Source organism: Macaca nemestrina, chromosome 15, assembly GCF_043159975.1.
Source record: "Macaca nemestrina isolate mMacNem1 chromosome 15, mMacNem.hap1, whole genome shotgun sequence".
In the NCBI taxonomy this organism is placed as follows: domain Eukaryota; kingdom Metazoa; phylum Chordata; class Mammalia; order Primates; family Cercopithecidae; genus Macaca; species Macaca nemestrina.
Genome location: NC_092139.1, coordinates 21,134,162 through 21,158,947, shown reverse-complemented (window position 1 = coordinate 21,158,947; position 24,786 = coordinate 21,134,162). Strand labels below are relative to the sequence as shown.

The 24,786-nt window shown below is 50.4% G+C and overlaps 1 protein-coding gene across 1 annotated transcript in view; it reads left to right on the top strand.

The window, feature by feature from the left end:
• The first annotated feature begins 3,262 nt into the window (after positions 1 to 3,262).
• The window catches only part of LOC105496382 (MYB proto-oncogene like 2), a 52,552-nt gene continuing 31,028 nt past the window's right edge, over positions 3,263 to 24,786 (top strand). Inside the window, exons 1-5 of the mRNA XM_011766767.2 lie at positions 3,263 to 3,469; positions 10,189 to 10,282; positions 17,613 to 17,684; positions 18,931 to 19,023; positions 23,349 to 23,569. Of these exons, the coding sequence (XP_011765069.2) occupies positions 3,450 to 3,469; positions 10,189 to 10,282; positions 17,613 to 17,684; positions 18,931 to 19,023; positions 23,349 to 23,569 (500 nt within the window). The 5' untranslated portion in view covers positions 3,263 to 3,449. The remainder of the gene's footprint in view (positions 3,470 to 10,188; positions 10,283 to 17,612; positions 17,685 to 18,930; positions 19,024 to 23,348; positions 23,570 to 24,786) is intronic.

Genomic DNA, 24,786 nt, shown 5'->3' with positions numbered 1-24,786 from the left:
GTTTTTGTATTTTTAGTAGAGACGGGGTTTCACTGTGTTACCCAGGATGGTCTCGATCTCTTGACCTCGTGATCCGCCCGTCTCGGCCTCCCAAAGTGCTGGGATTACAGGCTTGAGCCACCGCGCCCGGCCTTTTTTTTTTTTTTTTGAGACGGAGTCTCGCTCTGTCGCCCAGGCTGAAGTGCAGTGGCGCGATCTCGGCTCACTGCAAGCTCCGCCTCCCGGGTTCACGCCATTCTCCTGCCTCAGCCTCCCGAGTAGCTGGGACTACAGGCGCCCACAACCGCGCCCGGCTAATTTTTTGTATTTTTAGTAGAGACGGGGTTTCACCGTGGTCTCGATCTCCTGACCTTGTGATCCGCCCGCCTCGGCCTCCCAAAGTGCTGGGATTACAGGCGTGAGCCACCGCGCCCGGCGACATATGAATTTATTTAATCCTATAACTACCTACAAAGTAGGTACCAGCATAGTGATTAAGAGCATAGACTCTAGAACCAGACAGGCCAGGTTTGAATCCCTGCTCTGCCATTTACTAGCAGTGTGACCTTGGGGAAGTCTGTGCCTCAGTTTCCCCATCTGCTAAAAGAGGATAATCCCAGTATCTACCTCATAGAGTTGTTACGAGGATTAAATGAGTTACAATTTATAAACAGAATAGTGGCTGGTAAAAACTATCTAAAACTTTGATAAATCTAATTTTTCCAGGTGAGAAAACTGAGGCACAGAAGAGTTAGGTAATTGGCTGGGCATGATGGCTCATGCCTGTAATCTCAGCACTTTGGGTGGCTGAGTCGGGTGGATCACCTGAGATCACGAGTTCAAGACCAGCCTGGCCAACATGATGAAAACCTGTCTCTACAAAAATACAAAATTTAGCTAGGCATGGTGGCATGCTCCTGTAGTCCTAGCTACTCGAGAGGCTGAGGTGGGAGAATCATTTGAACCCAGGAAGGGGGTTGCAGTGAGCCGAGATCATGCCACTGCACTCCAGCCTGGGCAATAAAGCGAGACTGGGTCTAAAAAAAAAAAGTTAGGTCATTTGCCTAAGATACTGCAACGAATGGTGGAGCTGGGACTCAAACCCCAGGAAGTTTGGCTGTAGAGGCTGTGCTTTCAATGAAGTGGGCATGTCCATATTGATTACTTTATAAGGGGAGTGGGCAGGGGAAACACTGAATTAAGTGATGTGGAAGTTTCTAGCACTTAAGATGTGAGTTAGTCTTCCTTCTTCTGTGGTAAGTGATGTTTACAGCAGCTGGTGGCTGGACTGTCCCCAGGTGGCCAGCAGCTTCTGGAAGGGGGCTCTGAAGCCTGAACAGGGGCTAAAAGGCTGGGGTTTGGTGTGGTCTCTTCAGCGTCCTATCTCAGAGCTCATTTATCTTCCTCTCAGCACTGCTCCCAGGAAGTCCAGTGTGGCTTGATCCTTGGTACTTGGTAAATGTCAATCTAAAATAGAAAACCTTTGCTAAATCTCAAGGAGAGACAGTCTCACTGTCTGTGGCCCAGGCTGGAGTGCAGTGGATCACGAGGGCTTGAGCCCTCGAACTCCTTGGCTCAAGCAATCTTCCTCCCTCTGCCTCCCAAGTAGCTGGGATTACAGGCACTCACCACCATGCCCAGGTAATTTCTTAATTTTTTTAGAGACAGGGTCTCACTGTGATCCCCAGACTGGTCTCGAACTTTTGGACTGAATCAGTTCTCCCCCCTCGGCTTCCCAAAGTGCTAGGATTACTGGCGTGAGCCACTATGTCTGGCCTAATCTCTGGGAGTTTAAACCCGAGGTAAACTGAATTCAGTTAAAAAAACCTTTGCCTGGGGCTTCTTATGTCAGGTCTTCTACTGGGTCCTGGAGATAATGGGGTGCATTGAGAGGTCATCTGGACCTCAGGATGCTCCCAGTTCAAAGGGGGAAATGCAGAAGTCTACAGGCAGATTGTGGGCAGTGGACCCGAAATTAAATAAGAATCAGCCACCTGGGAGGGGCAGGAAGTGTTCCTGCCCTTGGTAATGGCTCAGGCAAAGGCAAAGACACCATTTCTTTTGGCCAGGGCTGGGTGGTGGTCTGGCAGATCAGATAAATCTGATTGTGGAGTAAGGAATTTACCTTGAGGGAGAGGAGGACGGTTTTTAATTCTGGAAAAGTAAAGTCAGGTTTGCATTTAGGGAGAGTCATTCTTGTCCGGGGCTAATGCCTGTAATCCCAGCACTCTGGGAGGACAAAGCGGCAGGATCCCTTGAACCTAGGAGTTTCCAGATCAGCCTAGGCAACATAGCAAGACCCCCTTCTCTTAAAAAAAAAAAAAAGAAAAAGAAAAAGAAAAAGCGCGGTGGCTCACTCCTGTAATCCCAGCACTTTGGGAGGCCGAGGCGGGAGGATCACGAGGTCAGGAGATCCAGACCATCCTGGCCAACATGGTGAAATCCTGTCTCTACTAAAATACTAAAATACCAAAAAAACAAAACAAACAAACAAAAAAACCGGGCGTAGTGGCGCGCGCCTGTAGTTCCAGCTACTTGGGAGGCTGAGGCAGGGGAATCACTTTAACCTGGGAGGTGGAGGTTGCAGCGAGCCAAGATCGCGCCACTGCACTCGAGCCTGGCAACAGAGCGAGACTCCGTCTCAAAAAAAAAAAAAAAAAAAAAAAAAAATTCAGCCTGGTGTGGTGGCGAGTGCTGGTTTTAGCTACTCGAGAGGCTGAGGTGGGAGGATCGGTTGAGCCTAGGAGGTAGATGTTGCAGTGAGCTATGATCGCGAAACTGCACTCCAGCCTGGGCGATAGAGCAAGACCCTGCCTCTAAGAAAATAAACAACAAAAACTAAAGTCTATTAAGGAGGGTCTCTCGGAGGCAGGAGAGGAAGCAGGGAGAGGCACAGGTAGGGTGAGGGGCCGCTTTAGCGTGGGGCGGTAGGGACGCAGGAGTGGCTTGGACTAGCGTGGGGGATTCCGCCCTGGCGCTTTCCCTGGCTGGCTCTCCTATGCTCGCGCCTCACTCCCCTTGCTTGGTCTTCGCTATGTGGGCTACTCCTGGGCCGCCACGGACTGACACCTGAGCCAGGCCTCAGTCACATCACGGCCCGCTCCGTAACTCCGAAGTGGCGGCCGCTAGCCCGGTCCTGCAGCCGGCACTGGAGGGTTTGGGCAGGTGCCGCCCCGCAGGCCCCGCCCCGCCGGCTCCGCCCCTCCCAAAGGCCCCTCCCCCGTCGCCCGCGCGCCAGGCCCGGGCGGCGCCTACGCGCTTGGCGGGAGATAGAAAAGTGCTTCAACCCGCGCCGGCAGCGGCTGCAGTTCCTGCGAGCTGGGAGCGCGGGACCTGCTGACACGCTGACGCCTCCTAGCGCGGCCCGGGGCCCGGAGCGACCGGAGCAGCCTGGGTCCTGACCCCGGCCCGGCTCCCGCTCCGGGCTCAGCCGGCGGGCGGGCGAGCGCGGCGCGGTCCGGGCCGGGGGGATGTCTCGGCGGACGCGCTGGTGAGACAAGTCGGGCGGGCAGAGGTCCCCTCCCCCTCCCTTTAATTCACCCCTCCCCCACCCAGCTCCCCCAGACCCTCCCCAGGCTCCCTCCAAGCTAGGGGTGTGTGTGTGTGTGTTGGGGGCGGGGTGTTTCCGCGGAAATGCTGCGTCCTGGGCCCTCTGAGGCAGGGGCGCGCGTAAAGCTGGGGGGCTCTTGGGAGTCCCTGCGGCTACCCGGGCCTGCTGGGCCTCGGAGCTGGGACGGGCGGGTCTCCTGGGACCCGGGCCAAGCCCTGCATGATGTCATTTTGTCTCCCGCCTAATTGCGGGATGGGGGTGGGCCGGCCGGTGTCAGCTGGCAGGGCCTTCGCCGGGGAGGAAGGCGACCCCTGGGAGCGAGAGGGAGTCACCAGAGTCCCAGCCAGCGGGAGGCCGAGCCTGGGAGGCACTTGTTCCAGCCTAGTTTTGGGTCAACTTGGTGGGTGGGCTTTGCTCCTCAACATTCCGGGGAGCACAGAGACCCCCAAGCCCTCTCCCCCGGACTGAGAAGGGTGCTGAGTTGGGGGCTCTTTTGTCTCTCCCACCTGGGTTCCGCGCCCCAGCTTGGTTCGGTTTGAGACCTCTCTTCCTGTTCCCACGAGGAGTTTTGGGCAGCTGGGGTTGAAGGTGCGGGGGAGAGAGTCCCTGGGGCAAAGGCAGGAACTGCGGTCTCCATTTTACTTATTTCCCCAAAGACTTAAGTGGCAGAGCCGAGCCCGGATCCCGGAGCCAGGTCTGTGGCTCCAGATTCCTCTCTTACACCTGTGCGCCTGGGGCCTCAGCTCCAGGCTTTTCAGCCTGCCTGGGAGACAGGACAGTGGGGTCCTGACCTCTACCCTGCCTGGATCCCTGCAGCTCAGATAACCTTCGGTCCCTCTTTTTTTTTTTTTGAGACGGGGTCTCCTTCTGTCGCCCAGGCTGGAGTGCAGTGGCGCGAGATCTTGGCTCTCACTGCAACCTCCTCCTAGGTTCAAGCGATTCTCCTGCCTCAGCCTCCCAGGTAGCTGGGACTACAGGCGCGTGCCACCACACCGGCCTAATTTCTTGTATTTTTGGTAGAAACAGGGTTTCACCATGTTAGCCAGGGTGGTCTCGATCTCCTGACCTTGTGTTCCGCCCGTTTCGGCCTCCCAAAGTGCTGGGATTACAGGCGTGAGCCACCGCGCCCAGCCAACCTTCGGTCCCTCTTTAGACGATAGCCTCATCTAAAGATGAAGCCTTCCATCCCTCTAGATTTTTGCCCTTTCAGGCTGAGGATAGGGATATGAGCACAGGGACTATGTTCCTCAGGCCCCATTTTCCCAGGGGCAGCACCACTGTCCAGGAAGTTTTTTGTTCAGGCACCTATCAGACCCTGCCCTGGTTTTTTTTTTTTTTTTTCTTTGAGAGACAGGGGCTGGCTCTGCGGTCCAGGCTGGAGTGCTGTGGTGCAATCGTAGGTCACTGCAGCCTCGATCTCCCACCTCAGCCATCTGGGACTGCAGGCTGAGTAGCTGGGACTGCGGGCACGTGCCGCCACAACTGGCTAATTGTTTTGTTTATTTATTTAGGAGACAGACTCTCGCTCTGTCGCCCAGGCTGGAGGTCAGTGGCACAATCTTGGCTCACTGCAACCTCTGCCTCCTGGGTTCGAGGAATTCTGTCTCAGCCTCCCGAGTAGCTGGGACTATGGGTGAACGCGGCCATGCCTGGCTAATTTTTTGGATTTTTAGTAGAGACAGGTTTCACTATGTTGCTCAGGCAATCCGCCCACCTTGGCCTCAAAAGTGCTAGGATTAGTGCGGGTGGTGGGGGGGTGGTGGCCTGGCGTCGTGTCTCACCTCACTGTGTTACCCAGGCTGGTCTCGAACTCCTGGCTTCCAGGGATTCTCCTCCCTTGGTGTGAGCCACCTTGCCTGGCCCTATCCTGACTGTTCATTCCAGAAGTGACTGCCCCTAGACCACCCTCAGGTCCTCAGCTACTTCTCCCCTGAGGGGCTCAGTGGAGGAACCCCTCCCATGTGAAGGGTGGCAGCTCCACAGCCCTCAGCCCTTTTCCTGGCCATTTGCTGTAACTCTCCTCTGCCCTAGTGCCCCACTTCCCACTTTGTCTCTGACTCACCCCAGTCCTGGAGCAGAGCCCAGCACGTTGAAGGGTAAAAGGTAGGGTATGTTGGACCAAAATGTGGTTTCCACCACTAACTGGCCTCTGCTTTCTCAGCCGGGATTAGGATATGAGGACTTGCAGGTGTCTGGAGTTAGGAAGGTCCAGAACTTGGCAAGTGGCCTGACCCCTCTGAGCCTCAATTTCCGCATCTTTTAAGTGGGGATAATGAGAATGTGGGTGAAGTTGATGGCCAGCACACGTGGTAAAGTATATCAGCTCACAAATCTCCCAGCTGTCTGAGATGCTGACCCTATCTAACAGCATTGGAGGCTGGGTGTGGTGGCTTACGCCTGTAGTCCCAGCACTTTGGGAGGCCAAGAGTTCCAAGACCAGCTTGACCAACATGGTGAAACCCCTCATCTCTACCAAAAATACAAAAATTAGCCGGGTGTGGTGGTAGGTGCCTGTAATCACAGCTACTCAGGGGGCTGAGGCAGGAGAATTCGCTTGAATCCAGGAGGTGGAGGTTGCAGTGAGTTGAGATCATGCCACTGCACTCCAACCTGGGAACAAAGCGAGACTCTGTCTCAAAAAAAAATAAAAAATAAAAATAAACAGCATTGGAACATGAGGGAGTGTCCATGCAGATATCCTTTCATCCTTGAAAGAATATTTGCTGACCTGTTAGAAGCCAGGCCTTCTTTGTGCTGGACGCTGGAGAAGCAAAGATGGTTTCTGTCACAAGCTGTCTGGGGTCAGTTGATTTTGAAGCCAGCTTCATTCTGTTATTAGTATCTTCTGGATTTTTGCCTTCTGTATTGCAATGGTGGAGGACCCATGAACTGGGTCGGGAATGAATTCCAGATCCTTCTGTATTGCTGGCTGTAGACACTGTCCCTTTCCTGTTTCTGAAAATTTTTTTCTTTTGAAACTGGGTCTTGCCTGGCCTAAAACATTTAATTAGTATTTCTTATTGACTAATAGGCAGCAACTTTGCACATTTTTTCATTCATTTGTGTATTCAGTCAGTCCCTGGGCAAACATTTAAGACCTTTTGGTGATAAACCCTGGGATACCGAGGTGGAGCTGACCTTTGTAGATGATGTAAAGGAGAGAGGCAGTTGCAGTGTAAGGGCCTGAGACATGTGCTGTGGAAGTATAGGAGTGACTCTAGGAAGCAATGGTGAGCTCTGGAAAACAAGGAGAAGATAATGTGAAGAGCATAGTAAGCTGCCTTTTATTTGGTCACAAGACTGAGACTTGCCTTGTTTGGAAACCTGTAAGCTTTTTCCAGTTTGCAAATGTCTGACCTAGCAACTTACCTGACCAACGTGACTTGATGCAGGTCCTGTCGGGTGGAGTTGGGGAAAGATTACTAACTTTCCTCAAGCACCTGACATCTCTGGAGGTGGATCCTATATGATTTCCTTTTTTTTTTTTTTTTTTTTTTTTTTTTTTTTTTTGAGACGGAGTCTTGCTCTGTCACCCAGGCTGGAGTGCAGTGGCCGGATCTCAGCTCACTGCAAGCTCCGCCTCCCGGGTTTACGCCATTCTCCTGCCTCAGCCTCCCGAGTAGCTGGGACTACAGGCGCCCGCCACCGCGCCCGGCTAGTTTTTTGTATTTTTAGTAGAGACGGGGTTTCACCGTGTTAGCCAGGATGGTCTCGATCTCCTGACCTCGTGATCCGCCCGTCTCGGCCTCCCAAAGTGCTGGGATTACAGGCTTGAGCCACCGCGCCCGGCCCTTTTTTTTTTTTTTTTTTTGAGACGGAGTCTCCCTCTGTTGCCCAGGCTGTAGTGCAGTGGCAGGGTCTCGACTCACTGCAACCTCTGCCTGCTGGGTTCAAGCAGTTCTCCTGCCTCAGCTTCCCGAGTAGCTGGGACTGCAGGTACACGCCACCATGCCCAGCTAATTTTTGTGTTTTTGTATTTTTTTTTTTTTTTTTTTTTGAGGTGGAGTCTCGCTCTGTTGCCCAGGCTGGAGTGTGGTAGCACGATCTCTGATCTCCACTCACTGTGACCTCTGCCTCCTGGGTTCAAGCAATTCTGCCTCAGCCTCTGAGTAGCTGGGATTACAGGCGCATGCCACCACACCCAGCCAATTTTTTTTGTATTTTTACAAAAAATTACAAAATTGTAATTTTGCCATGTTGGCCAGACTGGTCTCGAACCCCTGACCTTGTGATCCGCCTACCTTGGCCTCCCAAAGTACTGGGATTACAGACGTGAGCCACCGTGCCCGTTTTTTTGGGCTGATTTCCAGTTTTTTTTTTTTTTTTGAGACGAAGTTTTGCTCTTGTTGCCCAGGCTAGAGTGCAATGACTTGATCTTGGCTCACCGTAACCTCCGCCACCCAGGTTCAAGTGATTCTCCTGCCTCAGCCTCCTGAGTAGCTGGGATTACAGGCATGCGCCACCACACCAATCTAATTTTGTGTTTTTAGTAGAGATGGGATTTCTCCATGTTGGTCAGGCTAGTCTTGAACTCCCAACCTCAGGTGATCTGCCTGCCTTGGCCTCCCAAAGTGCTGAGATTACAGGTGTGAGCCACCGTACGTGGCCCGATTTCCATTTTTGTAACTACTAAACTGGATAAATATGAGAATTTTTTGGAGCAACTGGGAAGATTGCCTGGTAGAGTAAAAACACTCAGAACTCAAAGCAGCTCGTACTGTTTTTTTTTTCTCCCCCGCTACAGCCATGTTAGAAGATATTGTACACTGGGCCGGGTGTGGTGGCTTACGCCTGTAATCCCAGCACTTTGGGAGGCTGAGGCGGGTAGATCATGAGGTCAGGAGTTCAAGAGCAGCCTGACCAAGATGGTGAAACCCTGTCTTTGTTAAAATGCAAAAACAAAATTAGCCTGGCGTGGTGGCAGGTGCCTGTAATCCCAAGCTACTTGGGAAGCTGAGGCAGAATTGCCTGAACCTGGGGGGAGGAGGTTGCAGTGAGCTGAGATGCCATTTCACTCTAGCCTGGGCGACAGAGTGAAACTCCTCTCAAAAAAAAAAAAACAAAAAACAGGATACTGTACGCTGATATTTCTCTCCATTAAGCCTGTGTGTAGGCAAGGATTGAAAAGGGATTTGCAAAAATGGACGTAAGCTGGACACGGTGGTGCACACCTGTAATCCCAGTTACTTTGGAGGCTGAGGCAGGAGGATCGCTTGAGCCCAGGAATTCAAGACCAGTATGGGCAACATACTGAGACCCTGTCATTACAAAAAAAAAAAAAAAATCCACACATGAAAAAACAACTTGGCCAGTCATGGTGGCTGAGGCCATTAGTCTCAGCACTTTGGGAGGCCAAGATGGGAGGATTGCTTAAGTCCAAGAGTTCCAGATGAGCCTGGGCAACATAGTGAGATGTTTCTACAAAAAAATACAAAATAGCCAGGCATGGTGTCATGTGCTAGTAGTCCCAGGTACTTGGGAGGCTGAGGAGGGAGGATTGCTTGAGCCTAGGAGTTGGAGGCTGCATTAAGCTATGATTATGCCACTATATTCCAGTCTGAAAGACAGAGCCAGACTCTCCCTAAAAGAAGAAAAACAACAGATGGACATAATATATTTAGAATTTTTTTCCCAAATAACTAATATCTCTTAAAATTCTGGTGCCTGATAACTTACTTCATCAACTTTATTCCTTAAAATATCCATGCGGGTTTGTTACTGAAAGGGAAAAGTGATAGTCTGATTTTAAACATAATATTCTTGGTGAAATCTTAACTTTCTTTTTCCTTTTTGCCTTTTTTTTTTTTTTTTTTTTTTGAGACAGAGTCTTGCTTTGTTGCCCAGGCTGGGTGCAGTGGCGTGATCTTGGCTCACTGCAACCTTCACCTTCTGGATTGAAGCAATTCTCCTGCCTCAGCCTCCTGAGTAGCTGGGATTACAGGCATGCACCACTGTGCCCAGCTAATATTTGTATTTTTAGTAGAGATGGGGTTTCACCGTGTTTCATCAGGCTGGTCTTGAACTCCTGACCTCAAGCAGTCCACCCTACCTTAGCCTCCCAAAGTGCTGGGATTACAGGTTTGAGCCACTGTGCCTGACCTGTTTTTCTTACAGCTTTTGAAATCACTAGGGCATTCCTGAAGATTAAAAAGAAGAAAGTAGCTCTTAACCTATTTCATTAAAGAATTTAAAAAGCGGTGAGGTCAGATGTGGTGGCTCATGCCTCTAGTCCTAGCACTTTGGGAGGCTGAGGTGGGAGGATCGCTTGAGCCCAGGAGTCCAAAACCACCCTGGGCAATATGGTGAGACCCTGTCTCTACAAAAAGTACAAAAGTTAGCCGGACATGGTGGCATGCCCCTGTAGTCCCAGCTACTTAGGAGGCTGGGGCAGGGGGATCATTTGAGTCTAGGAGTTCAAGGCTGCAGTGAGCTGTGATCATGCCACACTGAATTCCAGCCCAGTGGCAGAGTGAGACCCTGTCTCAAAATAAAAATAAAAATAAGTGAAGCAGAAGTGCCTATGTCTTAAAAAGAAGAAAAAGTAAAAGCTCTCTCCCCCAGACCTTTCCCTAGGGTGGGCTGGTTGCTGCCTACAGGCTCTCCATTATGTAAAACATACGGACACACCATCCTTGACCTTTGGCCTGCTTTCCCCATAGCGAGGATCTGGATGAGCTGCACTACCAGGACACAGATTCAGATGTGCCGGAGCAGAGGGATAGCAAATGCAAGGTCAAATGGACCCATGAGGAGGTGAGTCCATGGGGAGGAGAGGATTGATGGCAGCTGGGGGCTGTCCAGAGGAGCTGAGCCTGGAGTCCTGATGTCCCATCAGATGGGATGAAGAGGAGGAGTGGGTGAAGGAAGGGATGTGTCCTCTGATTGACCTCATGCTTCTACTCAGAGCATTCTGGGGGACTCTCAATTCTGAGGACTCAGCGGGTGGGAAGGGGATGTGTGTCCCAGACCTCAGGGCCCATTGTGTCTCCTGAGCAGCTGGCATGTTCTATGTCATGGACGTTGATTGTGCTTTTTGCCTTTTGAGTGCTAGGAGGTTCGGCCAAGTCTGTAACTCCCCCTTTCTTTCTTGTTTTCTTTTTTTGAGACGGAGTTGCGCTCTTGTCACCCAGGCTAGAGGGCAGTGGCGTAATCTTAGCTCACTGCAACCTCTGCCTCCCGGGTTCAAGCGATTGTCCTGCCTCTCAGCCTCCTGAGAAGGTATGATTACAGGTGTGAGCCACCACATCCAGCTATTTTTTTTTGAGACAGTCTCGCTCTGTCACCCAGGCTGGAGTGCAGTGGCATGATCTTGGCTCACTGCAACCTCTGCATCCTGGGTTCAAGCAATTCTCCTGCCTCAGCCTCCCGAGTAGCTGGGATTACGGGCATGTGCCACCACACCTCGCTAACTTTTTTTTGTATTTTTAGTAGATACGGGGTTTCACCATCCTGGCCAGGCTCGTGACCTCGTGATCTGCACCTCAACCTCCCAAAGTGCTGGGATTACAGGCGTGAGCCACTGTGCCCAGCCTTAATTTTTGTATTTTTAGTAGAGACGGAGTTTCACCTTGTTGGCCAGGCTAACGTTGAACTCCTGACCTCAGGTGATCCACCCACCTCGGCCTCCCAAAGTGCTGGGATTACAGGTGTGAGCCACCGCACTGTGCCAACTCCCACTTTCTTTTTCTAAAAAAATGAACTGTATTGAACCTTCTGACATCAAGCCCTGAACTGGTTTCCTTCTAGCTCCGTCTTTTTATTTTCTAGTAAACGTGATGGAAATATAATTTATATGTAATCATATGCAATCAAATGCCCTGTTTTTTTTTCATTTTTGAGACAGGGTTTTTGCTCTGTTGCTCAGACTGGAGTGCCGTACTAGCATGGCTCACTGTAGCCTCAACTTTCTGGGCTCAAGCAATCCTCCCTCCTCAGCCTCCTGAGTAGCTGGGACCACAGACATGCGCCACCACGCCTGGCTAATTTTTGTATTTTTTGTAGAGATAGGGTCTTGCCATGTTGCCCAGGCTAGTCTCAAACTTTTAGGCTCAAGCAGTTCTCCCACCTCAGCCTTCCAAAGTGCTAGGATTATAGGTATGAGCTACTGTGCCTGGCCAAATGCCCCTCGTTATGGTGAACAGTTTGATCAGTTTTTTTTTTTTTTTTTTTTTTTTTTTTTGAGATGGAGCCTCTGTCTCCCAGGCTGGAGTGCAATGGCGTGATCTCTGCTCGCTGCAACCTCCGCTTCCTGGGTTCAAGCAATTCTCTGGCCTGAGCCTCCCGAGTTGCTAGGATTACAGGCACCCGCCATCATGCCCAGCTAATTCTTGTATTTTTGTAGCAATGGGGTTTTACCATGTTAACCAGGCTAGTCTTGAACTCCTGACCTCAAGCAATCCACCCACCTTGGCCTCCCAAAGTGCTGGGATTACAGGTGTGAGCCACTGCGGCCAGCCAGTTTGATCACTTTTGACAAATGCACATACCAATGTAAGCTCCACCCTGATTATCCCAAGAAGTCCTTGTGGCCCTTTATGGTCAGGCTTCCCCAGCTCCAGGCAATTGCTGATTGATTTGTTTTGCCTGTTTTTTTGGGGGGGGGGTGTGTGTGTGTGTGTGTGTGTGTGTGTGTGTGTGTGTGTGTGTGTTAACTTTAGGTTCAGGGGTATATGTGCAGGTCTATTATATAGGTAAATTGCATGTCACGGGAGTTTGATGTACAGGTTATTTTGTTACCTGTAGGTAATAAGCATGGTACCCAATAGGTAGTTTTTTGTTTTTTTTTTTTAAGACAGTCTCTGTTGCCCAGGCTGGAGTGCAGTAGCGTGATCTCAGATCACTGCCACCTCCGCCTCCTGGGTTCAAGCGATTCTCCTACCTCAGCTTCTCAGGTAGCTGGGATTACAGGCACATGCCACCACACCTGGCAAATTTTTATATTTTTAGTAGGGACAGAGTTTCACCATGTTCACCAGGCTTGTCTTGAACTCCTGACCTCAGATGATCTTCCCACTTCAGACTCCTAAAGTGCTGGGATTACAGGCGTGAGCCACTGCACCCAGCCCCAATAGGTAGTTTTTTGATCCTCATCCTCCTCCCACCCTCCACCCTCAAGTAGGCCCTGGTGTCCTTGTTCCTTTCTTCGTGTCCATGTGTATTCAGTGTTTGGCTCTTACTTATAGGTGAGAATATGTGGTATTTGGTTTTCTCTTCCTGTGTTTGCTTAGGATAATGTGTTTTGCCTGTTCTTGAATCTTCTGTACATGAAATCGTACGGTTGCATTCTTTGCATCTGGCTTTTGTTCAGCATAGTGTTGGGTGATTCAGTAACTTGTCCTTTTCTATCACTGGATAGTATTCCGCTGTATGGGTATATATAGCACACAGCGTTTCACCTGTTGATGGATGTTTGGATTGTTTCCGGTTTTTGGCTATTGTGTATAGTGCTACCATGAAGATTCTTGCATAAGTCTTTTTGCAAATACATGTTTTCCTTTCTTTTGGGAAGATAGTTAGGTATGGTCATGAGGTAGGTGTTTAGTTTTACAGAAACTGCCTTTTTCTTAATTGATTGTACCGTTTTAGACTCCTACTGGCCTTTTTATTTTACCTTATTTGTTCTTAGTGTCTTCAGTTCTTCAGTGTTTTTTGTTTTGTTTTCAACCCATAGGTAACATCATAGATGTCCTTAATTTTAGGTTTGGGTTTTTTTTTTTTTTTTTTGAGACAGGGTCTTGCTCTGTCGCCCAGGCTGGAGCTGGGACTACAGGCGCCTGCCACCATGCCCAGCTAATTTTTTGTATTTTTCGAAGAGACGAGGTTTCACCATGTTAGCCAGGATGGTCTCGATCTCCTGACCTCGTGGTCCGCCTGCCTCGCCCTCCCAAAGTGCTGGGATTACAGGCGTGAGCCACCATGCCCGGCCTGATTTTTTGTTTTTAAATAGAGAAGAGGGTCTTGCTATGTTGCCCAGGCTGGTCTCCTGGGCTCAAGCAATCTTCCTGCCTTGGCCTCCCAAAGTGTTGGGATTATAGGCAGGAGCCACCATCACTAGCTTGTTTTGTTTTTCCTAAAACTTGCTGTGTGAGTGGTAAAACCCTTTTTAATCATGAAAGATGTTTTTCCAGATGCGTGCTTAGCAAACCTTTTCTGCTCATCCTGTTGTGGACCAGGGACTATATTTGGCTCTTGTGGGTTTAGAAGAATAAACAAGGCCAAGTTTCTACCCCAGAGCAGCTTTCTCCCTGGGATGGAGAGATAAGACCGTGCGCAGGTCCCTGGAATGTGCTGTGGTCATCCGCGGCACCAGTAGGATCAGTGTCTGTTGGTGCTTATTGTTACAGCTCTGGTCACCTGATAATTGTAGGATGAGTGGATGGTGAGTACCTTTAGAAGGAGATATTACTGCTGCCTGACGAGGTTAAGGAAACTTATATGGAAAAAGTGACCTTCGAGCTAAGGATGAGGATTTGGAAATTTAATAGTGAGGGAAGACCTACAGTGTGCAAATGTTGGGTAAGTCAGATCAGAAAAGGGGCTGTAGGTGGAGAAAAGCCAGTACAGGAGGCCAGTTTGGTTGGAGGGAAGGGTCCTTGAAGGTGTGGAGAAGTGGTTGACGGAGACGAAAGAATACATTGGGGCTGATTCCTCGAGGGCCTTGAGTGTTAGGCTTAGAAGCTGTAGGATTGTTCAGCTCTCAATGCAAAGCCAGGTTAGCTTTGTTTTTGGTTTGTTTTTTCTAAGTCTGAACTGGACAAAGATGGAAGGTTTCTAATGCAGGAGTGATGTGAATGTAGCCGGGCTTCAGGGGAGCTCATCTGCTGTGTGGGGAATCGATAAGACAGATGGGTGGCCTGGCGCAGTGGCTCACGCCTATAATGCCAGCACTTTGGGAGGCTGAGGCAGGTGGATCACCTGAGGCTAGGAGTTCAAGACCAGCCTGGCCAACACGTCAGAGCCCTGTCTCTACTAAAAATACAGAAACTCAGCCAGGTACGGTGGTGGGTGCCTGTAATCCCAGCAACTTGGGAGGCTGAGGCAGGAGAATCTGTTGAACCCAGGAGGCGGAAGTTGCAGTGAGCTGAGATCGCGCCATTGCACTCCAGCTTGGGCAACAAGAACAAAACTCTGTCTCAAAAAAAAAAAAAAAAAAAAAAAAAGAGATATAGAGCACAGGCTGGGGCTGAGAGACCAGTGCTGAGGGAGTGGGAGAGGGCGCTGTGCCAGGCAGGCAAGAGGTGGCTGTGGAGAGGGCAGTGCGGGGATGGAGCTGACCATGTCAGAGAGTCCCAGGGCAGGTGGAAAGAGTGTAAGTTTGGAAACGATAGTATCCAGGTCAGTTGTCAGGGAGGGTGGTGGTGCCAGAGATGGACTGGGGAACACGGGAGGAAGCAGGTGTGAGCCTGGCCAGGGCAGGGAGGGGGCATGGTTTGGGTAGGGAAGGGTGTCCTGGACTGGCCACAGGTGGACATGTGAGTGCAGGCCTGGGCTGGCTCACCCAGAGAATTTACGGTGACTTTGCCCAGCCTGTGCTGGTTCTGGCCGAGCTGTAGTTGAGGGCTTTGATTCCTGTGGTGAGCTGCATTGTGACCAATTTTTCTGTCTAGGAGCATGTATGCATATATACACATATAAATTTGTATGTGTGACAAAACCATCTCTCTTTAAATTTATCCCCTTTTTCCTCCCCCTTAAATCTACCCCTTAACCATCTTTAACTTTGTAGTTCAGTGGTGTTAAGTATTTTCAGATTGTTTTGCAAAAGATCTCTAAAACTTTTTCATCTTTGAAATTGGAAATGAGGCTGAGTTCGGTGGTTTATGCCTTTAAACCAAGCACTGTGGGAGGCCGAAGCAGGAGGATTGCCTGAGTCTGGGAGTCCTAGACAAGCTGGGGAAACATAGCAAGGCCCTGTCATTAAAAACAAAACAAAAAAAAATACCCACCAACTTGGTGGGTCATGGTGGCTCAGGCCTGTAATCCCAGCACTTTGGGAGCCCGAGGGAGGAGATTGCTTGAGGCAGTCTAGACCAGCCTGAGGAATATGCAAGATCCTGTCTCTCCAAAAAAAACCCAGAAATTAGCCAGGCATGGTGGTGTGTGTCTGTGGTCCCACCTACTTGGGAGGCTGAGGTGGAAGGATCACTTAAGCCCATGAGGTTGAGGATGCGGTGGGCTCTGTTTGCACCACTGCACTCTAGCTTGGGTGACCAAGCGAGACCCTGTCTTAAAAAAAAAAGACGGAAAACTGAAACTAATTAAACATGAATTCACTCTCCTCCCACCCTCCAGCCCTTGGCAGCTATTTTTCTACTCTGTTTCTGTGATTTTGACTATTTAATTTATTTATTTTATTTTTTCAGGACAGAGTCTTGCTCTGTCGCCCAGGCTGCAGCGCAATGGCGTGATCTCTGCTCACTGCAACCTCCACTTCCCGGGTTCAAGCGATTCTTGCTACAGCCTCCCGAGTAGCTGGGATTACAGGCGCCTGCCACCAGGCCAGGCTAATTTTTGTGTTTTTAGTAGAAACGAGCTTTCACCATGTTGGCCAGGCTGGTCTCAAACTCCTGACCTCAGGTGATCCACCTGCCTCGGCCTTCCAAAGTGTTGGGATTAAAGGCCTGAGCCACAGCGCCCGGCCTGATTTTGACTATTTTAGATGCTTCGTGTGAGTGGAATCCTGAGTATTTGCCGTGTCTGGCTATTTGACTTAGCAGTGTCCTCAGCTTTCATCCATGCTGTAGCATGCGTCAGAATTCCCTTGACTGAGTAATACCCATTGTTTATATGCATGACATTTTCTTTCTTTTGTCTTTTGTCTGAGACGGAGTCTCACTCTTGATTTGTTGCCCAGGCTGGAGTGCAGTGGCATGATCTTGGCTCACTGCAACCTCCGCCTCCTGGGTTGAAGCAATTCTTCTGCCTCAGCCTCCCGAGTAGCTGGGATTACAGGCTCCTGCCACCACAGCCGGCTAATTTTTGTATTTTTAATAGAGATGGGGTTTCGCCATATTGGCTAGGCTGGTCTCGAACTCCTGACCTCATGATCTACCTGCCTTGGCTTCCCAAAGTGCTGGGATTACAGGTGTGCGCCACCATGCCTGGCTTGACATTTTCTTTATAAATCGATTTAACTGAGGAAAATTTTATATACAATTAACTACAACCATTTGTAGTACAATTGAATGGAACCACCAGCACAGCTGGGCTATAGAACATTTCCATTGTCCCCAAGACATTCCTTGCCCCCCTTTGCTATTCATCCCTCTCCACCACTGGCCTCAGACAACCACTTTTTGTCCCTGTAGCTTAGTTTACATTTTCTCGAATTTCATATGCATGGAATCATACGGTGTGTACCCTTTTGTGTCTGGCTTCTTTCACGCATCATAGTGACACTGAGATTCATATTATCGCATGAATTGGTAGTTCATTTTGGGAGGCTATTTTGATAGATACTAGCCTGTCTTCTAACTACTCTTGTTTTTGCCCAGGCCTCCTGCTTCTAGTGCTAAATCACTGTCACCTCTGGCCTGAGTGCCGTAATGACCTCCTTACATCCACTCTGCTCCCTTCCAGTCCCTTTCCCACCCTGTAGCAGGCAAAGAGAACTTTATAAAAAGCAGGTTTGACTGTGACCACCCACTGTTCAAACACATCAGTGGTTTTGCATGATAGATGGTTGAACTGATGCTGCAAATGATCTGGCTCCTATGGTTCCCTCCAAAATCATCTTGCATCTGTCTTGCTTCCTCCATCCTAGCTGTTCTGCATTTCCTTGGAACCTGTCCCTTAGCATCCCGGAGTAGGCAGTCACCACATACCTCCCCATATCTCCCAGCAGGGAGTGGCTTTACTTTTGTTCCTGTGAGCCTTTGATTGGCAGCTGGCTCCCTCCTGTAAGATCGGGGCAGCTCTGTTGCTGCCTGCTGCTGCAGCTGTAGTGCCTGGCACTTAGTAGGTATTCACCTCATGACGGAATGAATGAACGAGACTGTTCCTTTTAGACTGGGCTCCGTCACGGGCAGCCCTGAGGTTTTCTGCACGTATGTGTGCTGAGCCCCTGTCTTTCTGGTGTTGGCAGGACGAGCAGCTGAGGGCCCTGGTGAGGCAGTTTGGACAGCAGGACTGGAAGTTCCTGGCCAGCCACTTCCCTGTGAGTACAGTCCCTCTGTGGCCCTCCCTTGGGACAAGGACTCTGAGAGAACAGTGTGCCTGGGTCTGACTTTGCCAAGGAGAGGAAAAGGGGAGTTCCTTACTAAGCCCCTCAAAACAAAACCAAATAAAACAGGGCAAATGAACGTTTGTAGGATCTTTCTTCCTAAACTGGCATTCAGGGCACACTGATGTAAACATCTCCCAGCTCCTCAGCATGCCTGCTGGTCTTCAGGCTCTGAGACATTTGCAGCATGTGGTGCATATTTGCATATCTTCCTGTAAGTCAGGAGTGAACAGGTGTTCGGTTTCTCAACAGTGAAACTGAAACTGAGGGGAAGTGATGCTTTCAGCAGGTTTTATAGTGAGGCCCCCACAGGGCTGGTGGGTGCTACCACATTCGATTAGAGCCTCCCGATGATGAGGGGATTCCCCTTAGGACCTCCTTCTCAGGCTCTCCCACCCCTGACCCACAGGTGTCTGGGAGGGAGGGGGTGTGGCAGGAGCTGCCATATGTCTTACTGCCTGGGCTGCTCAGAAAGCAAGTCACCAGATCCCTTCCTGCCGCATTTCCTCATCTCCCCCTCTTCTTTTTTTTTGTTTGAGATGGAGTCTCGCTCTGTCGCCCAGGCTGGAGTGCAGTGGCCGGATCTCAGCTCACTGCAAGCTCCGCCTCGTGGGTTCACGCCATTCTCCTGCCTCAGCCTCCTGAGTAGCTGGGACTATAAGCGCCCGCCACCTCGCCCAGCTAGTTTTTTGTATTTTTTAGTAGAGATGGGGTTTCACTGTGTTAGCCAGGATGGTCTCGATCTCCTGACCTCGTGATCCGCCCGTCTCGGCCTCCCAAAGTACTGGGATTACAGGTGTGAGCCACCGCGCCCGGCCTCATCTCCCCCTCTTCTGTGTAATCTGAACTCTTCAGGGAATAAAAATGCTCTCCTAGAAAAAAGCAGGGGTCCCTGACATACAAAGAGTTAAAGACTTGTAATGGTGGCCTCTTGCGTTTGGTTGGTAGGGGGTGGCTTCCCACGGGGGCCCGAGTTTGCCCTCTCGTGTAGCAAAGGGAAACTGTCCATGTTCCGGCATGTGGGCGTGCAGTGTGTGGTGGCTGCATGGAACAGGATACACCTACCCAAGGTGTGCCTAGTCCCAGGCCATAGGCCCCTGAACCTAGTACTTAACCAGGCTCCCAGCCCGAGGTCCCAGAAGTTCTCACAGATTGGTTTGTTCTTCTGTTCTTTTCCCAGAACCGCACTGACCAGCAATGCCAGTACAGGTGGCTGAGAGTTTTGAACCCAGACCTTGTTAAGGGACCATGGACCAAAGAGGAAGACCAGAAGGTAACTGCTTGGACAGTGCCTTGTACACAGTGGGCCTTCACCCACCAGTGAACCTGAGGACTGTGAGATTGCCTTGTGTTGGGGTTGGGGTGTCAAGCTGAGCATTGGGTATGAGTTGTCTACCAGCCAGTCTGATACTCTTATGCTGCCCTGGCTGCAGCCCTGAGATTCCAAGTTTCGGAGTGTCTCCAGACTTCCCCACTCATGGTCCGAGGGCTGTTGGGCTGATTACTCAGCTTCTCTTGTTCTGCCCATGGAGGGGAACAGCAGCAGTGCGGCATTGTCATGAGAGTTAAGCAGGTGATGTTTGTAGGGGGCTTGCAGGTCCTGTACATGGTGAGCTCTCAGCAAATGGCAGCTGCTGCTATCCCTGATTTAATGATGATTGCACCCTGTGACCTTCACAGGGCAAGCATAGATGCCTTCTTTTGATCGCCATAGCAGTCCTGCGAAGTGGGCAGAAGTTGTTAGTCCCATTTTATAGATGGTGAGAGCAGGGCTCAGAGAGGCTGGGGATGTCCCCAACCTAGAAGAGGCAGTAAGCGCCATGACTGCCCTGGTATACCTTGGGAGTTCCCTCATCTCTTCTCCTTGATACCACCCCAGAGGATGCCATTCTACCGAGGCAGGCGTGGCTCATGGGAAAGAGGGAGATGAAGGGAACTAGGCTTTTTTTTTTTTTTTTTTATATGGAGTCTCGCTTTGTTGCCCAGGCTGGAGTGCAGTGGCACAATCTTAGCTCACTGCATCCTCCGCCTCCTGGGTTCAAGCGATTCTTCCGCCTCAGCCTCCTGATTAGCTGGGATTACAGGCACGTGCAAGTACGCCTGCCTAATTTTTTTGTTATTTTTAGTAGAGATGGGGTTTCACCATGTTGGTCAGGCTGCTCTCGAAATCCTGACCTCGTGATCCACCCACCTCGGCCTCCCAAAGTGTTAGAATTACAGGCGTGAGCCATCGCGCCCAGCCTGGAACTAGATATTTTTAAATTGATTTTTTTTGAGACAGGTTTTACTCTGTGGCACTGGCTGGAGAGCATTGGCTAATTTTTTTGATTGATTGATTGAGGCAGAGGTTTGCTCTGTCACCCAGGCTGGAGTACAGTGGCACAGTCACGGCTCATTGCATGCAGTCTCAACCTCCCAGGCCCAAGCAATCCTCCCATCTCAGCTTCCAAAGTAGCTGGTACTACATGTGCCACCATGCCTGGCTAATCTTCTTGAAAAATTTTTGTAGAGACAGTGTCTTGCTATGCTGCCCAGGCTGGTTGAACTTCTGGGCTCAAATGATCCTCCCATGTCAGCCTCCCAAAGTGCTGGGATTATAGGTATGAGCCACTATTCCTGTTCTTTCTTTTTTTCTATTTTTTGAGACTGAGTCTTGCTTTGTTGCCCAGGCTGGAGTGCAATGGCGCGATCTTGGCTTACTGCAACCTCTGCCTCCCGGATCCAAGCAATTCTCTGCCTCAGTCTCCTGAGGAGCTGGGATTACAGGCTCCCACCACCACTCCTGGCTAATTTTTGTATTTTTAGTAGAGATGGGGTTTCACCACGTTGGCCTGACTGGTCTTGAACTCCTGACCTTGTGATCCACCCACCTTGGCCTCCCAAAGTTCTGGGATTGCAAGCGCAAGCCGCTGTGCCCAGCCTTTTTTTTTTTTTTTTTTTTTTAATTTATAGAGACAGGGTCTTCCTATGATTCCCAGGCTGGTCTTGAACTACAGGGCTCAAGCTATCTTCTCACCTTGGCCTCCCAAAGTTCTGGGATTATAGTCATGAGCCATGGCTGGCACTTCACCTTAAAATTAATTTTAATTAACTCAGTGTGGTGGTAGGGTGCCTGTAGATGGAAGGCGAGTTGGGAGGATCATTTGAGCCCAGGAATTCAAGGCCGCAGTGAGCTATGATCACACTACTGCATTCTAGCTTGGGTGACACAGTGAGACCCTGCCTCAAAAAAAAAAAAAATAAAGCCTGGGTGTGGTGGCTCACGCCTGCAATCCCAGCATTTTGGGAGGCTGGGGTGGGTGGATCACCTGACATCAGGAGTTCGAGGCAGCCTGACCAACATGGCGAAACTGTGTCTCTACTAAAAATGCAAAAATGGGCCGGGCGCGGTGGCTCAAGCCTGTAATCCCAGCACTTTGGGAGGCCGAGACGGGCGGATCACGAGGTCAGGAGATCGAGACCATCCTGGCTAATATGGTGAAACCCCGTCTCTACTAAAAATACAAAAAAAAAAAAACTAGCCGGGCGAGGTGGTGGGCGCCTGTAGTCCCAGCTACTCGGGAGGCTGAGGCAGGAGAATGGCGTAAACCCGGGAGGCGGAGCTTGCAGTGAGCTGAGATCCGGCCACTGCACTCCAGCCTGGGCGACAAAAGCGAGACTCCGTCTCAAAAAAAAAAAAAAAAAAAAAATGCAAAAATGAGCCTGGTATGGTAACGCATGTCTGTAATCCCAGCTTCTTGGGAGGCTGAGGCAGGAGAATCACCCGAACTGGGGAGGCGGAGGTTGCAGTGAGCCGAGATTGCGCCATTGTACTCCAGCCTTGGCTGTAAGAGTGAAACTCTGTCTTGAAAAAGAAAAAGAATGAAATTAAATTTATTTATTTATTTATTTTTGAGGTTGAGTTTCGCTCTTGTTGCCTAGGCTGGAGTGCAATGGCATGATCTCAGCTCACTGCATCCTCTGCCTCCCAGGTACAAGCGATTCTCCTGCCTCAGCCTCCTAAGCAGATGAGATTACAGGTGCACACCACCATGTCTGGGTGATTTTTGCGTTTTTAGTAGAGAGGGGGTTTTGCCATGTTGGTCAGGCTGGTGTCGAACTCCTGACCTCAGGTGATCCACCCGCCTTGACCTCCCAAAGTGCTAGGATTACAGGCATGAGCCACTGGGCCCGGCCTGAGACCTTGTCTCTTAAGAATAAAATAAAATTTAGTTTGAAAATGCTTTTTTGCCTGAGTGTGGTAACTCACACCTGTAATCTCAGCACTTTGGGAGGCTGAGGTGGGTGGATAACTTGAGGCCAGGAGTCTGAGAACAGCCTGGCCAATATGATGAAACCCCATCTACCAAAAAATACAAAAATTAGCAAGGTGTGGTGGTGTACCTGAATCCCAGCTACTTGGGAGGCTGAGGCTGGAGAATCGCTTGAACCTGGGATGCAGAGGTTGCAGTGAGCTGAGATCGCCCCCCTGCACACCAGTGAGACCCTGTCTCTAAAAAAGTAAAAACATAAAATTGGGCTGGGCGCGGTGGCTCATGCCTATAATCCCAGCACGTTGGGAGGCCGAGTCAGGCGGATCACCTCAGGTCGGGAGTTCAAGACCAGCCTGACCGACATGGAGAGACCCCGTCTCTACTAAAAGTACAAAATTAGCTGGGTGTGGTGGCGCATGCCTGTAATCCCAGCTACTTGGAAGGCTGAGGCAGGAGAATCGCTTGAACCTGGGAGGCAGAGGTTGTGGTGAGCCAAGATTGTGCCATTGCATTCCAGCCTGGGCAACAAGAGCAAAACTTCATCTCAAAAAATGAAAATAAAGTAAAAACATAAAATCTTTAAAAAAACAAAAACAAAAAACAAAGTGATATGTGGTTGCTATAAAAATTTAAACCATACAGAAATGAAGTCAAATATTTATTCACCAAAATCTTTGCCAAAAGAAGCATCCACTCTTCCCAGTTTCTTGTGGCCTGTGTGCACACGAGAATGTGTGTGTCTGTTGTATAGGCGGGGCGTGGCCTGGCTCTTGTGGCTGAGTATGTTGTGGTTTGTGTCCTGAGCTAGGAAGCCTGACTGAGGGCAGGTGGGGACTCAGGTCCAGCTAGGTCAGCCCGCCATGCCTGCTACCATGGCTCAGCCTGTGCCCTCCCAATTTCCACAGAAGTGCTGGGAGGTCTTGTGGCAGCCTGGGGCATGGCCGGGGTGGGAAAGTCTATTTCCCACCTTTAGTTTGGACCCTTGTGGTTGTTCCTCCTCATCCCTCTGCTCTTTTATACTTAGCTTATTGGGTTGAGCCCTGAAGAGGGAAGCAGGACTCTGGTGCCTTTGTTTACCCCGGCTTGATCTCTGCTCTAGAAAGAGTCGCTGGCATTCTTGACCTAGATTTATTCCAGGCAGTAAATGAGAGGGGTGTGGTCAGATCCTCAGGTAGGACTTGTGGGCTACACAGAGTCATACTGCGTGGCATCCCCTGCCACCCGCTCCGTGTTGCCTGAGGGGATGTGGTAGGTGGCACCTCCCAGGGCCGTGGCAAGGCTCAGGTGGATGTGAAGGGCGAGGGAGGGGCTGGTGCAACTGGCTACCCAGAGGCTTTTCTCCAAGGTCATCGAGCTGGTTAAGAAGTACGGCACAAAGCAGTGGACACTGATTGCCAAGCACCTGAAGGGCCGGCTGGGGAAGCAGTGCCGTGAACGCTGGCACAACCACCTCAACCCTGAGGTGAAGAAGTCTTGCTGGACCGAGGAGGAGGACCGCATTATCTGCGAGGCCCACAAGGTGCTGGGCAACCGCTGGGCCGAGATTGCCAAGATGTTGCCAGGGAGGTAAGCTGTCTTCTTGGGGGTTGGGGCAGGTTCTCAGGAGGCCAGGCCCATGTTTCTGATGGAGGAGGGTTCCTTGGTGGGTACTGTGGTCCTATGCTCTTGTTCTCTAACACCGAGCCTCGGCTTCAGGACTCCCAGAGGCATGCATAGTCGGGAGGAAGGGTGGTTCCCCAGGAAGGCCCTGTCTTCTGTCAGCTTAAAAGAACAGATGGTGATAAGGGAGGCCTCAGCAAGAAAGTGAGAACCCTGGAGTCTAGTTCTCATCCAGTTCCCAGCTCACTGTGTCTTCTTGGTTAGCCTCTTCTCTTCGACTTCAGTTTCTTCTAACACAGAATAGACTTGAGATGTGGAGTAGATGGGCTTTCTTTAAGAAGAAAATGTGTAATCCCAGCACTTTGGGAGGCCGAGACGGGCGGATCACGAGGTCAGGAGATCGAGACCATCCTGGCTAACACGATGAAACCCCGTCTCTACTAAAAATACAAAAAACTAGCCGGGCGAGGTGGCCGGCGCCTATAGTCCCAGCTACTCGGGAGGCTGAGGCAGGAGAATGGTGTAAACCCGGGAGGCGGAGCTTGCAGTGAGCTGAGATCCGGCCACTGCACTCCAGCCTGGGCTACAGAGCGAGACTCCGTCTCAAAAAAAAAAAAAAAAGAAGAAGAAAATGGTCAGGCTGGGCGCAGTGGCTCACGCCTGTAATCCCAGCACTTTGGGGAGGCTGAGGCAGGTGGATCATGAGGTCAGGAGATCGAGACCATCCTGGCTAACACGGTGAAACCCCGTCTCTACTAAAAAACACAAAAAATTAGCCGGGTATGGTGGCGGGCGCCTGTAGTCCCAGCTACTCGGGAGGCTGAGGCAGGAGAATGGTGTGAACCCGGGAGGTGGAGCTTGCAGTGAGCTGAGATCGCGCCACTGTACTGCAGCCTGGGCGACAGAGCCAGACTCTGTCTCAAAAAAAAAAAAAAAAAAAAAGAAAATAGTCAAAAATCAGATAGTACTATAATCTGCTAAAAGGTTTTTTTTTTCTTAAAAGGTTTGTAATGAAAAACATCAGTCTTTGTCACCATTCTGTTAACTCACTCTACTAAAACAGACTCATCTTTTTGAGTTCTTTATCACTATCTCTGTAAATGATGTGCCAGTTTACATATTGATCCTCTGCTATGGGAGATTAGCTTTCTTAGGCTTTCCCATTCCCCATATGTCCCTATTGC